The sequence below is a fragment of the Lepisosteus oculatus genome, chromosome 1, assembly GCF_040954835.1.
Source record: "Lepisosteus oculatus isolate fLepOcu1 chromosome 1, fLepOcu1.hap2, whole genome shotgun sequence".
In the NCBI taxonomy this organism is placed as follows: domain Eukaryota; kingdom Metazoa; phylum Chordata; class Actinopteri; order Semionotiformes; family Lepisosteidae; genus Lepisosteus; species Lepisosteus oculatus.
The window spans coordinates 6991478-7009728 of record NC_090696.1 but is presented as its reverse complement, the minus strand read 5'-3'; the positions used below and the strand labels follow the sequence as shown (position 1 = coordinate 7009728).

Here is an 18251-nt window from a genome sequence, read left to right as displayed (position 1 = left end):
TCTCATGGAGAGCAAGCTGGGGTATGTGAAAAGACAAATTCCTAATGCAAGAAATTGTACAGGGCTAATAAATTGGTTATGTTGTTGTTGTTATGTTGTTATATTACCTGTAATGCGCTTTGAGTGGAGTGTCAAGAGCAGCACTGTATAAGTATAAGGAATTATTATTATTATTATTATTATTATTATTATCATCATCAATCTACTGATTTTCTAAACCACGTTATCCAGTATAGGAGAGCTTAGAGCCTATTCCCACAAGCAACGGGCACAAAGCAGGGTACACCCAGGACAGGACACCAGTCCATCACAGGACACACACAGACACACACACTGACACACCCAGGACAGGACACCAGTCCATCACAGGACACACACAGACACACACACTGACACACCCAGGACAGGACACCAGTCCATCACAGGACACACACACACTGACACACCCAGGACAGGACACCAGTCCATCACAGGACACACACAGACACACACACTGACACACCCAGGACAGGACACCAGTCCATCACAGGACACACACAGACACACACACTGACACACCCAGGACAGGACACCAGTCCATCACAGGACACACACACACTGACACACCCAGGACAGGACACCAGTCCATCACAGGACACACACACACTGACACACCCAGGACAGGACACCAGTCCATCACAGGACACACACACACTGACACACCCAGGACAGGACACCAGTCCATCACAGGGCACACACACACTGACACACCCAGGACAGGACACCAGTCCATCACAGGGCACACACACACTGACACACCCAGGACAGGACACCAGTCCATCACAGGGCACACACACACTGACACACCCAGGACAGGACACCAGTCCATCACAGGACACAAACAGACACACACACTGACACACCCAGGACAGGACACCAGTCCATCACAGGACACAAACAGACACACACACTGACACACCCAGGACAGGACACCAGTCCATCACAGGGCACACACACACTGACACACCCAGGACAGGACACCAGTCCATCACAGGGCACACACACACTGACACACCCAGGACAGGACACCAGTCCATCACAGGGCACACACACACTGACACACCCAGGACAGGACACCAGTCCATCACAGGGCACACACACACTGACACACCCAGGACAGGACACCAGTCCATCACAGGGCACACACACACTGACACACCCAGGACAGGACACCAGTCCATCACAGGGCACACACACACTGACACACCCAGGACAGGACACCAGTCCATCACAGGGCACACACACACTGACACACCCAGGACAGGACACCAGTCCATCACAGGACACACACAGACACACACAGGACAGGACACCAGTCCATCACAGGACACACACAGACACACACACTGACACACCCAGGACAGGACACCAGTCCATCACAGGGCACAAACAGACACACACACTGACACACCCAGGACAGGACACCAGTCCATCACAGGGCACAAACAGACACACACACTGACACACCCAGGACAGGACACCAGTCCATCACAGGACACAAACAGACACACACACTGACACACCCAGGACAGGACACCAGTCCATCACAGGGCACACACACACTGACACACCCAGGACAGGACACCAGTCCATCACAGGGCACACACACACTGACACACCCAGGACAGGACACCAGTCCATCACAGGGCACACACACACTGACACACCCAGGACAGGACACCAGTCCATCACAGGGCACACACACACTGACACACCCAGGACAGGACACCAGTCCATCACAGGGCACACACACACTGACACACCCAGGACAGGACACCAGTCCATCACAGGGCACACACACACTGACACACCCAGGACAGGACACCAGTCCATCACAGGACACACACAGACACACCCAGGACAGGACACCAGTCCATCACAGGACACACACAGACACACACACTGACACACCCAGGACAGGACACCAGTCCATCACAGGGCACACACAGACACACACACTGACACACCCAGGACAGGACGCCAGTCCATCACAGGGCACAAACAGACACACACACTGACACACCCAGGACAGGACACCAGTCCATCACAGGGCACACACACACTGACACACCCAGGACAGGACACCAGTCCATCACAGGGCACACACACACTGACACACCCAGGACAGGACACCAGTCCATCACAGGGCACACACACACTGACACACCCAGGACAGGACACCAGTCCATCACAGGACACACACAGACACACACACTGACACACCCAGGACAGGACACCAGTCCATCACAGGACACACACAGACACACACAGGACAGGACACCAGTCCATCACAGGACACACACAGACACACACACTGACACACCCAGGACAGGACACCAGTCCATCACAGGGCACACACAGACACACACACTGACACACCCAGGACAGGACGCCAGTCCATCACAGGGCACACACAGACACACACACCCAGGACAGGACAAACACACTCACACTAGGGCCAGTTATGTAAATAGATAATAAGAAAGAAAAGTCATAAGACTGTGATTTTCAATTTTACATTTTAACCATTGAAACCTTTTACTGTGGGAAAACTACACGAATTTAGGTGCACAAAATTACCTTAACGAACCACACGTCTACTTGAGCGCGTTTTGTGCAATAATAGTATTTTACGTGGTTTCGGTATAAATACCTCTGTGAACTAACAGTCAAACGGAGTTTCAACTATGAAGACCAAGGGTCTGCAAAAATAAAGTTGTATAAAGGTACAGACCAGAAGAAGAATTCAAAGGCTTCGTAAGGCTTTGTAATTTCACAAAGGTGGACACTGCTGGATGGGTTTAAATGATTTTAGGCATGTGTGTGGGATTCTGTAGCAACCAGACCCTTCTGGCCAGACTCTCGATTTCCCCATTGCGCTTAGTCAGATGGTCTTCCAGAATGTGGGCTAACACAGACTGCAGCACCTTGTCAGGTAACAATCACTAGCTTTGAACACCCTAGACAGAGAGTGACAGTGTGCAAACAGTCCAGCCTCCGGCACCTTTCTGTCTTTCTTGATTTCACCAGGCTTGGCACCGAGGCAGGCTGAAAAAAAGGCAGAATTTGATAGATGGAGACGCATTACCATCCTGCCCTGCAGAGAGGTTTGGCACCAGCGCTGGACAAATCCTCCACAGTGACAAACAGTAATATAATTAACAGTCCAAGATAATCTGCCTGGTCTACATGACATCAATGTAGCGGGGGGGGGGTGCTACATTGAGTAATTTAGAGATCATTTGGGCCCAAATGCTGACTGAGAATCATTTATGCCTTGAGGATCAGACAACTTTTAATTCAAAATAAGTTAGTTGCTTGGTGACAAAATGAGTCCATATAATAAAGAGTCCAAGAGAACCTGTTCGGCCTACATGACTTCCATTTCAGCACTGCACTTCACCTAAATGCTTTTTCACATGTAAAAACACAAGAGCGGGTGTCTCAATTCAGCCTATCCTATCGACCAGCAAGCAGAAGAACAAGCTTCCTAAGAAGCATTAAAAACCCCCGTTTTGTTTAGGACTTTCCCCGTCGTCAGTACTCGGCAGCAGAAATAGACCACGGTAGTTTAAGAAGCGTCAGGCAACAGCTCCGACTGAGTCTTCCTCGCAAGGAGGTTACTGCAAGAGGCACAGAATGTGTGGATATTAAGGTGGCTGAACTGCAGTGGTCTTTCAATGTAATCAAGGCCCTCCGTTAAAACACTCCTGCCTGACTGCCAGAGGAGGCCAGGTCGTCAGTGCCCTTTCTCACATGCCCCATAATGGAGTAGATCTCACAGAACCTAAAGCACACTCTTAACTGCAATCACATGATTTAAGACACTAATACGCAAGCCAATTAATAAACCATGACGAGTTTATTCTTCCTCTACTGAGAGCTCAGGATGCCCCTGTTACCGCCCGGGTCCAACCAACTATATCAGGGATCCTGGGCTATTTTTTAACAAGTGCGATATTTATAAAAAAAACAAACAAGCCTTTTGAGCTTAAAATATGTCTACACACAGATAACCTTGCGTTCGCGGTGCGCCAACACGGTCCGCAACGAGCCTCTCCTCGAATTGGACGTGACAACCCAATCCAGCGACCTCGCTCCTCCCACCGACGTGAGAGAGGACGCCTCTCTCGCAGGAACGGGCACCCTTTCCCGAGGACTGTGAACTGTCGGCGCACTCTCTGGGGGTGGGGGCCCGGCTCAGGGCTCGCGGCGCGGCCTTGCCCGACCGATGTGGTTTTTCGGCTGGACGCCGCGGCCCTTTGTCTCCTCCACCCTGCCCCTGGAAACAGGGACGCGGTGACTCACTGCGCCGTCCGCCTACACTGACAGTTCCGGCCCTCCGCCTTCACACCAGCTGTTGAATCGAGCGTCCCCAACACAAACACCGACCTCATGGCTCTGAGTTACTGCTCCTTGGCGGCTTGTCTGCGTCTCGTTTCCCTCTCTGTAACCATTCCCACGAAGCACTGTGCATATTTCCACTAGAAATTGCTTCTACAATCGGTGGATTTCATATCCAAACACAAATTAATTTAACAAAGGAAAACCAATTACTTCAACACTGTGATGAGACTGAAATACTCCGAATTTGCGAATTACCAAAACACACCCAAAGAACAGAAAGAGGTGAGAAAAGTTTACTTTGTTACTGTTACTCAAGGCGGCCGTGCAGTGCGAACAGAGTAGCATTCTTCGGTTCTTTCACAATAGTGACCTTAACACAGTTCGCACAGGTAGATAGGTGCAATATTGGTAAAACAAAACTGCAGTACACAAGTGATTTAGAATACTGAGGAAGTTGAGTTGAGCTTCTGAATTTTTATCTAGATGGTGAACTTCATATTGTGGTTACCGGGCCACCAATCACAGAAACTTGTCAAATCTGATGAACGTCTCACTACAAGACAGCAGGTGCTTGTTAGAGCATCGACCAGTGAAATAATCACAAAAGAAATTTCATTAAAAGACATGTTTTGTTTGGGAAACACTGACTTGCATTTACATAATATAAACATTAAGGAACATTTTGTTCTTCTCCATTTCATTATCATAATATTTAGATAATTCCTTAACACGCCCGTACAGTAGCTGCAGGTATGAATCCTTTATAAACCATCATAAATGGAAAGCATCAACACTGGCTCAGTCTCCTGCTAGTAAGTGACCATGCCTAAAGGTTCATGCCAGTCTTTGCCATTTACAATTCGCTTTGTTAGGCACCTTCAAAGTTCGACATGAATTCTGTGAAACGGAGAATTAACAGCAATTTGATAACACACAGCAAGCATATTTTGCTTTTCCAAAAAAGCAATATTTTCCAAAAGACAATTGTACCTGGATGAACTATCCAGCAATCCCTTCATGGGACTTTATTTGTGTTAATACATGAATAATCTCACCTGCTTTATAAAGGAGTACAGAGTGGTGAGCATCAGGAGCAATAATAATATTAATTCCTTTCCGCCGGACAGAGCTGCCATTTCTCAACAGATCTCAAAGTGCTGCACATATAGGAAGCACTTTCCACCACTGAATTGAAAGATTAAGCCGGAGCCTAAAACTCCTGAACTAGTCAAGGGGAAAACCTAGGTAGGCCAAACTGTGCAAACCCAGTGGGAAAACCATTATAAAAACTTTCATAGGATCCAAAGTCAGAACCTTATCAGGTTTAAAATCTCATCCAAAGCACAGCACCGCCTACAGAACTCCCAATTTCTGCTCTTCTGAAAGATGACCACATCACGTGCTTCAGTGCATAAAAGCAAAATCCACTTAGATTAATGTGTCCACCATATCTGAACAGCCAGATGCATGTGAAACTGCAGAAGACACACTGTGCTCTATCTACCAGGAAGGAGTGGGCTCTTACCCATTCCATTTGTTGGCTAATCAGCACACACAACTGCCGTGAGCAAGTAACACAAAAGACGATTATATAATGCTTCTGTTAGGCTCTGTTGATAGTTGCCTCCCAGTGCCGAAGATATTTCAGATTTTCATGCCTGACATGCTGATTAAACATTAACTTGCTGGCCAATGCGCTAACAGAGGAGCTCACTACTGATCACCTCTCTTGGCCAGGAGAGCAATTATCAAGAATTCAAAGTACCTTTTCCTTTATCTTCTACTTCATCAAACTAATAACAAAGTTACTTATATTTTGCAAATGTTTCCCACCTTTGTGTATCTGACAGGCCAAAAATGCCTACGAGTAACATACAGAGAGAGAATACCTTTGTAAAGAAGTGCATACTCTTCACTGCTTTAATTGCACGTCCCCATAACTTCAACGTGTCCTTGAAATAATCTCTCACTGTTAACTCCAACAAGCGCTACAGGGCTTTTCAATGCCTTTGAGTATTCTGAATAGATCCTCTCATTAAGAGAAATACACAGAATCATAAGAACATACAGCAGGAGATGTTACCAGTGAAAAGGATGTGTCGTGGTCCATTTTGCTCCCTTCGTTACTAGCAGCCTACTGATCCAAGGGCCTCTGCCATTCCTCATTGAATCCAATGTAATCTCCTGTAAGCACATGGCTGATAACTTTTTCCTGACACCCACAACTCTTTGTGTAAGGGGATTTCTGTTGTCAGTCCTGAAAGCACATCCTTTTGTGTCCAAGGGTCCTTTTTAATGTTTTTGCTAGTAAAACCAAAGTACTTAATTTCTATGAACAAGTCCCCAACATCCCCTCCTTTCTTCAAATAAGATATTCAGTTTAGGTGTGTTATGACATTCTTTTAGGACCAAGAAATAACCCGGGTCTCCAAGCATCTTAAAGGTATGGTCACTGATTGTGTCCTAGTCGTGGTCAATACTGGTCACTCAGAATACACAGTTTTCATTTCACCAGTGTAATGCTGGTCTGAGTTCCCTGCTTGGGACATACACTTAATTATTCCAATCGAAAGCCTTACCACTTTAAAAAGCAGTTTTAGAACACACAAGCTCCTAACTGCTCACGCTACTATTAAATACTATATTATTGCCATTCAGCACTGCAGGATGAACACTGTCTTGCTGTCTCAACAGATTCCACAGAGTCGCTCTGACTTCACTGACTATTTACAGACTCATTGATTACACAATCTACACATGGCAAAAAAAGAAAAACACACTACAGCGTCACACATAAATTATCTGAAAAGCAGCTCATATCAAATTAATCACCACGCAGCTCCGACCTAAGCAGGGAAAAGAGACATTCCTCTTGTAACTTCTGTCTCGCTCCATACAATCCAGGAAAGGAATCAGTCCATATGGCAGTGTCCAAATTAGGACAACCATGCGGTCAGGGGAGTGCTCAAACACACACAGCAGGGCAGCAATCAATCAACATTCAATCAATCACCACTCTGTCACAACCAGTGCAAGACATTAGTCTGTACATTACAAGTCTGTAAAGACCTCCTCAGTCATAGTTACTCCCCTGCCTTCACATTAATCCTGGGACCAGGGTGCAATGGGTCAGATAAGCTTCTCCGTTAAAAACCTCTGCCAAGCCCCCACAACATTTTCTGTGTCAACCAGGTGTTAAGTCTCTCATGCTAGTACTTTTTTTAAAATCCATTAAAAGCAGAACTAACCCACCGCCACAAATATTCAGGTGAAAGAAATGGCTGAACTGACAGGAAACGTTGCAGATCTGAGACACGTCCATCTCAAGCCTTGTAAGGAAAACAAGAATTTAATAGTACTTTCTCCCAGCTCCTTCTTTTTGTAATACTGTGACCCGAATTCTCAAATGTTCATCAAATGAAGCCATTTCGCGCCAACATCCTAGCAACATATAGGTCTGAGGCATAAAAGCACATCCTGAAAAGACAAATATTTTCACACACATTTCATTGTTATGGCTATATCTCCGTTGTAAAAATAATTTTCAGAAACAACACAAAAGTAAGCACTTGAAAGCCTCTATTTTTTGGGAAGATGTCATATTTTCTCAAAAACCCTGTCCTCAAAGTCCTCACCTACACTACAAAACCACTGAAAACCCACTCAGCTTTCAGAACCAGGCTCCCCAACAATGACATCAAATATCCTTCCACCCTGCACAAGCAGAGAAAAAAAGAAGAAAAGGCAACTTTTAAAAAGACGCGTGGAAACAAATCCCAGAAACAATCTGCACTTTTTGTTCTCCCCAGCGCGCACAATGGTAGATCAGGAAGGAAGCACTTCGCTCTCTGATTTAACCACAGGAGCGCAGGGCCATGTCGAGCACCCCTTCAGCAGGTTCCTCTTCAACAAACGCACGCTGCCCTGCACTGCCAACAACAGGGGCTGAGCTTCCTCCTTTCGGCAAACGAAACCTGCCTGCCAGCCCTGCTCTCGGAGACTCGGGCTCTTCAGTCAACGCCACACGCCAGCAAGCGGTTTCGACCGTTTCGGGGGCAGACAGGTTGCCGCAACAGTTTGTGTTGCCAAAGACATAGCTTCACAAGAGCGAAACCACATTTTATTCAAAGTGACAAATATCCCAGACTGGCCTAAGACATAACTTCTCCTCTAAAACAGTGGGGTTAACGCAATATGAAAAGTTATTAATCTGTAGTAATTACAGAATTCAATTACAAGTTGAAAACCAGAAATGAATCTTAAAATTCTTCCCTGTAAAAACTAATTATTAGGGACTCTGTACTTGTCCTTATTTGGACTGAGTTCCTATTTGCTTGTACAGTAGGAACAAATTTTAAAGGCCATGTTGCTAAAGCCTTTACCCTGGCTTCTTTCAAGAAAGAGCTGGACGAGTTCCTCCAATCAGACCGTGAGGCACTTCTTTACACAAAGGTTTGTGGGAGTATGGAACAATCTACCCAGCCATACTGTTGAAGCCAATACCTTGGCTTCTTCACAAAATTAGCTGAATGAGATCTTACAATCAGTTAGATACTCGCAAACAAGCATGCAAGATAAGCCAAAATGGCCTCCTCTCACTTGTATTGTATTGAGAGGTGTTAGTGGGGCCAGCAGGGGGCGCTCACCCTGCGGTCCATGTGGGTCCTAATGCCCCAGTATAGTGACGGGGACACTATACTGTAAACAGGCGCCGTTCTTCGGATGAGATGTAAAACCGAGGTCCTGACTCTCTGTGGTCATTAAAAATCCCAGGGCGTTTCTCGAAAAGAGTAGGGGTGTAACCCCGGCGTCCTGGCCAAATTTCCCATTGGCCCTTACCGATCATGGCCTCCTAATTAATCCCCATCTATGAATTGGCTTCATTACCCTGCTCTCCTCCCCACTGATAGCTGGTGTGTGGGGAGCGTTCTGGTGCACTATGGCTGCCGTCGCATCATCCAGGTGGATGCTGCACGTTGGTGGTGGTGGAGGGGATCCCCATTACCTGTAAAAGCGCTTTGAGTGGAGTGTCCAGAAAAGCGCTATATAAGTGTAAGGAATTATTATTATTATTATTATTATTATTATTCTTTATTTCCAACTATCCATGTGGTAACAGGGGAGCTGAAGTCTATCCCAGTAAGCCACAGGCACAAGGCAGGGCACACCCTGGGTGGGATGTCAGTCCATAACAGGACACACACACACACACCAGGGCCAATTTTGTCAGAACCCGATTAACCTACCAGTAAAGTTTTTTGGAGTGTGGGAGGAAACCGGAGCACCAGGGAGGACACCCACAAAAACCTGGACAGAACATACAAACTCCACACAGACAGCACCCCAGTTCTGGACCTGAACCCACGGCTAACCGCTGCAACACCGTGATCCTCATGTCCTTAATATCCAGGAAGACAATCGAAACGTTTACTGGGAGAACCGGGCTTAACAGACTGTAAACCCACACAGCTGTACTTGGGGGAATAAACTATGTAGTGCCTTACTGTTTTACCCAAGCCAACCTCTACTCCACAGAAGACCGACGCAGTACTTCAGCAGGGACTTGTGCTAGTCTCTTAAAGGCCACTCTCCTGACTGATAAACAGAAACAGTCAAAAACAAAACCTTATTTCTGATACCGACAACTGAAGAGTTAACGTTAGACGAGTAACTTTCAGTGGTACTACTGATAACATTAACTGAAGTACAGCGTTGTCTGATAAGAGACTTCAGTCCTGTTCAACAGGGGCTGTGGAGAATCAGGTGAGCAGATAACAGGAATTAAAGTGACAGTTAAGAGCTGATCCCCTCCTTAACGGTGGTCTTTTATTTTTAAGTCTCTTTCTTTTTTTTGGGGGGGTCTTCAAATCCGTCAACGGATTCAGTATTTTTTGGCATACCACTCCTGGCCTCGAGTTTGCTAGTTAGGAAAAATGAAAATGAATAATACTATACAGAAAGCAATCAAAATGCTGATAAAAATAATAATACTGGGGTGTGAAAATGGCAAAATCCGTGCTTATATCAGGCTCTGCGAAAATAAAAGTGGAATATTTTTGCTAAAGGGTTACCAGAGCAGTTGCTTATGTTATTTTGCCAGTGTACAGTAGTTTGCACTCTGCCACAAAACGCACGAGGAGTCTGAAGAATGTTTTACAACCCACGCACTGGCTCTTTGACTGCAAAAGGGCCTCCATTGCAGGGTACTGTTTAATCGGGCATGTCATTCCCAAATCAAGCATACAGCCCGCCCCTAGCCTTCGGAACAGCCCAGAAAACAGAGTAGATGTAGTGTACATCAGCGTCGTGCATGCCGCTGATACCACACGACTTGGCCCACTGTGGGAAGAAGAATAATTTACTCAGGTGATCTGACTTGGTGTCACCACTCACCTACAACCTGCAGGGACCTTGAGTGTCAATCTCACGGATGAAGTTATTTGCTCACGAATGTTGAAGGTCGTGGCCTTCCACATCGGAAACATTAGGAAAAATATCTACTCTTCTAGCTGTATGTCATCTTCGACACACACACACACAAAAAAAAAAATAACGCGATAGGGCTTGGCAGATCGGACACCGCTCTAAACAAAGATACCTCATTTACATCATCAATTACTGTACCGTAAAGGCCGTACGAAATCGTACGTTCAGAGATACTGCGGTGAACTGTATTCAAAAATAAACGGGGGAGAACATAACGTTACTGTTCTCGCTGGAGCAGAAACCCACAGGGACAAAAACGTAGACGTGGGGAGATCGATATTACCGTGCAGCAGTAGAGTGAACCAACTGCTTAGAACTAGTGATCCCTGCTAGAAAAACTCACGTTTGTGCGGAAAAACTGAAATATTACCACGCCAACGAAGGCCATTCCCGAACAGGGATTAACGCTCGAAGTTTTGACAAAGAACTACTGACATCTACCAGGCAAATCATTACATAACAAACGGGGGAGAGGATCTGCAGGGACTAGATTCATATGCAATACACGAAAGAAAAAATAAAATCCAATCACGTAAAACAGGCGCCAAGTCGCCTCCCTGGACTTGATTGCATACGAATGCATTTTTTTTTCCTTGAGCTGCCTTTGCAGAGAGATAAGACAACAAAAACAGCGGAACACGCAGCGCCGCAGACCAGCCAGAGAGGGGGCGTGGCCACTCGCTACAAGGCGAAAAGGCTTTCTCACATTAAAGTCTCCAGACAAAGACCCTTGTAACTCCGTCGACCACCTCTGACAAATGGGCGAGTAACGTAGGACAGTGTTTATTTTAATAGATTGTCAACGGTGAGTGTGTATTTTAAGATTTTATAAATGTACACATTAGCGCAATGTGTAAATATAATATACTGTACAACGAAGGAACTTTGTGGTGCCTGCTCTGTTTTGTTTCCGTGACCCCCGCTCAGTTATAAAGGAAAAGTGCGGTAAAACCGTAACAGAAGCTGTCCTCGGCGAGCGAGTGACTCCCCACAACAGATAACGTCATTTGGGAAGTAACAGGCCCCACAAAAACGAAGACAACACGCACGCCGACTTCACAATTCATTGCTGAAGAGCTGCACGCAGCCCCATTGAGGGAATGAGCACGGTAGCTAAATTAACACCGCCCCCCCCCCCAAAAAAAAATAGTTTTTTTCTTTCTTCTGAGATGCAACAGAGAATATACAACGAACTGCTGAAAGGCTGCATGGTGAGGTGTAGCAAAACAGCCACGTGAAGGTGTCAGAGGAATTTCTCAGCGCCTGTGTGTGACGAAGGCAAAACACGTCTGATCATCACAGAAACCAAGCCAAATGACATGCAACAGCCCTGCAAGATCACTTATTCGTGTGAGCGCTTGATACAAACACGAGAAGCTGCAGTTTATTTCAACTACACGGCTATCTGCAACGCCGAACTGATACGTGAAAAGTGCACAAAGGTGCAAACGGGAAGGTTTCCGCAGCTTTAAATGCACAAGACTGGCTAACAGACGGCGAATTCAACTTAATTTCAGAGAAAAATCCGAATAAAAAACTCACCGTCCTGCTGTGGAACGGAGGTCCATGCTTCCACGTCAGTCGCCATTTCTCCGTCTGCTTTAAATCTTTAATTCTCGCCCCCTTTCACGGCTGTGGGTCTGGCAGAAAACAAAACGCAAATGCATGAGCACCTCAGCAGCGCAGTTCTTGCACTTGTTTTAAAAATATGCCTTTTTCTTGGAAAATTGTGCGCACCCTACATGCGCCGATTATTTTTTGATGCATTTAAAGAGACACCTCACCTTCCTCTTTCCGTCTTCACAACAAAATAAAAGAAAAAATTACGGGACCCTCAGACTCACTTAAAAAAATAGGTTTCCCTTTTAAGAAAACGATAAAAAAGATCGCACTATTCTAAAAGAGCAAATGGGCGTACTTGTTTTCCCCCGAAAACAAGTGAAAATCTTTTGTTTCGCATGCACGCTACACAACCCGATGCACCTTTAAACACATAAACAGATTCTGTTTTTAACTTTGGAACGCTCGGGGAGTCACGTGGGGGAAAGGCACGCGTGGAGTGGCTGGGCGTGGGGCTGGAACATGACAGCGGGAGCCAATCGGGTCGCACGAAGGATGAGAAAGAGAGACGAGAGGCTGGCGTGCAACTCCGAATCAACCATGTTTTTTAAAACTGATCTGGGCTGACAGATCGGAGCTGGAGGGAGACGCACACTGGGGTTTTGGGGTTATGGGATGTGTGTGAAGGATCTGTGCAATGTGGCAGGTCTCTGAGACGATGGCTTACCTGAAGCCTGAGAGACCGTCTCTTGTCTTTTAGTTTTACGCAACGCTGGCTGCAGGCAGGCGAGACTTGGCGAAAACTGGACATTGTTGTCACTCGCGTCCGTGCAGTTTTCCAGTTTTTCTCAAGTCTCCTAGAGATCTTGCCGCGTACCCTTTGAGGACCCAATAATCTGTTTGTTTGGTTTTTTTTTCCTACATTCCTGTTTTAAACTGTGCTCACGGGAAACATTGCTTTGCGACTCATTTCAATGCATCCTGGTGGAATTGCTTATTCTCGCAACCTGGTTGCTTGGGTGGCCCGAAGGATCTTTTGACTGCAGAGCTACAGTAACATAAGCGTTATGTTGATAGAGAGCCTGTTTTGCGAGCAAGAAACATTTACTAAATAAAAAAAAATACCGTCTTAAACTGTGAGCATATTATGCTCGGCTTTGTTTTAACGGGGACGTACCTGTATACCGGTTGTGCTAGGTTCTGCTTTAATGACATTGAAAACACGGCCACTCCCGTACACTTAAGTCGTTAATTGGACTAGTTAAAACGTCTTCAATTCGACTGACTGCCACTATACTGTATACTGCCCAGTTATCTGCATAATAGTAACACCATGTCTCAGGTATCCTAGTTGCAGGTCCAGTACCTTTGCTCACTCATACATTATACCTTTTTAAGGTACTGTACAGTATGTCCTGCCTGGAAGAACTCCCAGTCCCTCTACATCATTTAGGCAGACATTTGTTTTATGGTTCAATTGACCAGATGGTTGTTATAAATTGTATTCGGAGTAAGTTTCTGTGGTACAGTGAAACAATACGTAGAGGCAAATACAGTCCATGTAACTGCATTCTGTAATGCATTGTATTTCTGACGTTCTGTTTATGTGTTTATAGCAGATGCAAAGTACTGTAGCCATTTTATCAGTGGCTGTCTGCACATCATCACATGAAAGCTCTGTTCCTCACTGGAACAATGATAGCCGTAGGCATATTTAGTTCTGCCCTGCTATTTGTGGCAATTAAGAAAGCCAGTAGAGCAATATTTGACACCAGTGAAGTTCCTGCGGTCTCACTTGAAGGTGGTAACACCTGAGCCCTGTTGAAGTCAGGTCACAACAAAATACACAATTACTTACAGTATCATCTCACAAAGGAACCTAAAGTGAGGTGTGCAGATACTTCTGAGGACCGCCGTGCCAGACCTGTCCTGCTTGTGACAGCGGAGTTACATACCGCACCCTAATCGTGTGGTCAGCTCTCTGGGGATAAGCCAGGCTGGGCCTGGTCAGTACCGGACCCCTATCACAGGAAAACCAGGTTTCTCCTGTGTGCTGTGTTGCTGTACCAGTGTTTGACTTGGCTATGTAGTCATTAAAGATGCCATGGGACTCGTTTGTCACAGAAGGGGTGCGATCGCTGGTTTTTGCCGATCTAAATCTGTCCATTTTCTAAGTGCTTTATCCAATTCGGGGGGCAGATGGAGCCTATCACGACAAGCAACGGGCGCAAGGCAGGGTGCTCCTTACATCATATCACATCCCAGCCATTTTTCCCAAAAGCCAGTTAACCAACCAGTATGTTTTTGGCCCATCTCCTGTGGTCCTGCCATTTTGCTAAGGCCTTCTGGGCCCAGTTTGAAGACTGGTTGCAAGCTCTCTCGCCCCAATTTTCCCTGACCGCTGCTTTCGTTAGATACGGCATCTCTCCTGTCAAACTTCCTCCTGACGTGTTTGTCAGGATCTGGGCCGTGGCGAACAGTGGGAAAGACGCCCTGTGGAGAGTGAGGAACATGGGGCTGTTCAAAGGCATCGAGGTCCCAGTCAAGGCAGCAGGTAGCCTGGCCCTGTTCATCACCCGAGAGAACTATTACCTCAGAGATCTGTGGAGAGAAGGGAGGGAGGAAGCAGAAAATCTGTGGGAAATAGAGGGCATTGGACAGTATCTCAAGAACCCTTCATGTTGATATTCTAATGCACCTGAACAAATACGATTCTGTTGTTTTTTTAATCTTGTCTAGTGTCTTATCTAATCTTAACTAGATCTTATCTAGTGCATATATACTGTTTTAGGTATATATAATACTGTAAAGGTTCCCTTTTGTGATTTTTGTGTATTTATTTGTGAAAAGAAAATAAAAGGTCTGAAAAAATGAGAATCAGGAGGAAGCCCATTCAAACACAAGGAGAACATACACTCTCCATGCAGACACGATCCCAGGAATTGAGCCCAGGGTCCTAGCACTGTGATGGAGCATTGTTAACCACTCACCACCATGGGGTACTTCTATTTCACCATTAATTCAACTGGTGAAGTCCTTTCTCAGTTTTCTAGCTGCTCTGCTATGTGATATGGTTGCTGGTGCATAAAGGCTGTGCATCACGTATGGACATTAGAACGTAAGAAAGGTTACAGACAAAAACAGCGGTGGGATTGCACTAAAACTGCATGCCGTTGAATGAAGGTATCTCTTGACTATGGCATACCGAACAGCGAATCCAATCGTGCCGTTAAGAGTGCATTCATTTGGTATAATAATAATAATAATAATAATTGCTTACACTTATATAGCGCTTTTCTGGACACTCCACTCAAAGCGCTTTACAGGTAATGGGGACTCCCCTCCACCACCACCAGTGTGCAGCCCCACCTGGATGATGCGACGGCAGCCATAGTGCACCAGAACGCTCCCCACACACCAGCTATCAGTGGGGAGGAGAGCAGAGTAATGTAGCCAGTTCATAGAGGGGGATTATTAGGAGGCCATGATTGGTAAGGGCCAATGGGAAATTGGGCCAGGACGCCGGGGTTACACCCCTACTCTTTTCGAGAAACGCCCTGGGATTTTTAATGACCACAGAGAGTCAGGACCTCGGTTTTACGTCTCATTCGAAGGACGGCGCCTGTTTACAGTATAGACTTAACTCACAAGGTAAACTTTGAGGAACTCGCATAAGGATAAACTGTTCTATGAAAATGTACTATTTAATTTTCTTGTGCAAACAGAATCAACTTAAAAGACAGCGCCTGAACAGATAGTATATGCCAAAGGCAGGGTAAGACGCTATCTGCTTGATAAAAACTGGCCTTTAATCCGTTGTAAATTTCCTGAGACCAGATAATCTCTAATGTCTTTTTGTTTACTGAACTGTGTACATAGATTAGGGAAATGGAACATTTCTCTGCTGAACCATACTAAATCAAAATCACAATTTCTAAAAAACAATTACACTACAGAAACAATCTCTTGTGTCTATTGACAAACTTCATGCATGGAACTTTCTTGCGAAATCTCTAGAGGTGTTGGTGTTATCTTTTTAATATATTTGATTTGGGGGGGAGGGAGGGATTCAAATGTTAATTTCTAAAAAATCATTTTCCAAGATTGTCAGATTTCAAGAAGCTGCACGGTGGTGAAATTCCATTCTTATTTGTTTAATTTCACAGTGGGCTGATCATTACATCTGTCTCGCATGCAAACAGGGCTATGGTACACAAAATATGAAGAAAAAATCCGTAGCTCTTATTATCTTCACTTCTAGTCCTGCAGTTAATTTTCACTGGGCTGTTCTCCCATGGTCACCCATTATTTCCAAGAAGTCGGGAAAGAATTAGAGGTTCAACTAGCAGAGCAGTAACATGAGTGAGTTTGCAATGGAAGGACTGTGACAGTATGTGTTAAGAATGTACAAAGTGTTGAATATTTACCTATGAGTGTCTTCCTCTATTTCTGTCTTCCCTACCTTCACACTTCCCCTTGTTTTTTCAATGTCTGGCGTGACCGGGTTTCAGGAGAATAATTGTCCTTGACCCAGCTGGAAAAGCAAAGCACAGCGAGAGACTCCTGGCTTTTGGAATTTAATGCAACTCCATGTTTCCCGGCTGTTTACAAGTAAGAGGAATCCAGTTCTGGGACTTGGTGTTGGGTTAGCCCAAAGTGTTGGGCTAACACTTTGCCAGCAGCCATATCACCCAGCAGCAACTCACAACTGGCAGCCCCCACTGAAGCTCAGCAGGTGTGAGCCTGGTCAGTACCAGGAGGAGAGACTCCTGGGAAAAACTAAGATTGGTGCTGGAAGAGGTGTTAGTGGGGCCAGCAGGAGGGAGCTCACCCTGCAGTCTGTGTGTATCCTAATGCCCCAGTATAGTGACGGGGACACTATACAGTAAAAAGGTGCTGTCTTTCGAATGAGACATAAAACTGAGGTCCTGACTCTCTGTGGTCATTAAAAAATCCCAGGGTGTTTCTCAGAAAGAGTAGAGGGTGTAACCCCAGCGTCCTGACCAAATTGTTCCCATTGGCCCTTACTAATCATGGCCTCCTAATAATCTCCATTATCACTCTGTTCTCCTCCCCACTGATAGCCGGTGTGTGGTGAGCGTACTGGTGCACTTTGGCTGCTGTCGCATCATCCAGGTGGGGCTGCACATTGGTGGTGGACGAGAGTCCCCATTACCTGTAAAGTGCTTTGAGTGGCGTGTCCAGAAGAGCACTATATAAGTGGAAGCAATTATTAATTATTACTTATCAATTTTTCAGGCATCCATCGATCCATTTCCTAACTGATTCATCCAGTACTGGATGGGGGTGAACAGGAGCCTATCCTGGCAAGCTATGGGCACAAGGCAGGATACACTTTGGACAAGACACCAGTTCACCATGGGGCACAGGGCATAAACACACACTCACTCCATGGCCAGTTTTTCCAGAAGCTAGTTAACCTACCAGTAGGTCTTTGGATTGTGGTTTGTGTCACAGCCCCCAGAGAAAACCCACGCAAATACAGAGGGAACATACAAACTCCTTTCAGACAGCACCCCAGGAATTGAACCCAGGGGCCCAGTACTGCGAGGCAGCAATGCTAACTACTGCGACACGTTTTTGTCCGGTGTCAGCTGATATCATGGTTTTTAGTGGGTCTATATCAGAATGAAGAAACAGTTATGTCCTCACTAACTGCACTGGATCTAATTTCCCAAAGTTGGTAGGGGTTTTAGGAATGAGAACAGGCGTCAAAGTTAAACATAAACTGTATATTCAGCCAGGACCTAAAAAAGAATCTTAAATATACTTTATCAACACAAGTTAGAAATAGAGAT

At 45.7% G+C, this 18251-nt stretch overlaps 1 protein-coding gene across 2 annotated transcripts in view; it reads right to left on the bottom strand.

The window, feature by feature from the left end:
• The window catches only part of pdcd4a (programmed cell death 4a), a 40784-nt gene extending 27892 nt beyond the window's left edge, over positions 1 to 12892 (bottom strand). The window contains exons 1-2 of one of the 2 annotated variants that reach the window (XM_069191690.1): positions 12657 to 12892; positions 12415 to 12512 (exon numbers count right to left, since the gene is read on the bottom strand). In XM_069191690.1, coding sequence (XP_069047791.1) covers positions 12415 to 12460 — 46 coding nt within the window. In that variant the 5' untranslated portion in view covers positions 12461 to 12512; positions 12657 to 12892. Of the gene's footprint in view, positions 1 to 10779; positions 10877 to 12414; positions 12513 to 12656 lie in introns of those variants that run through there. The other variant, XM_069191693.1, reaches the window with a different exon arrangement.
• Between the last annotated feature and the right edge of the window lie 5359 nt (positions 12893 to 18251).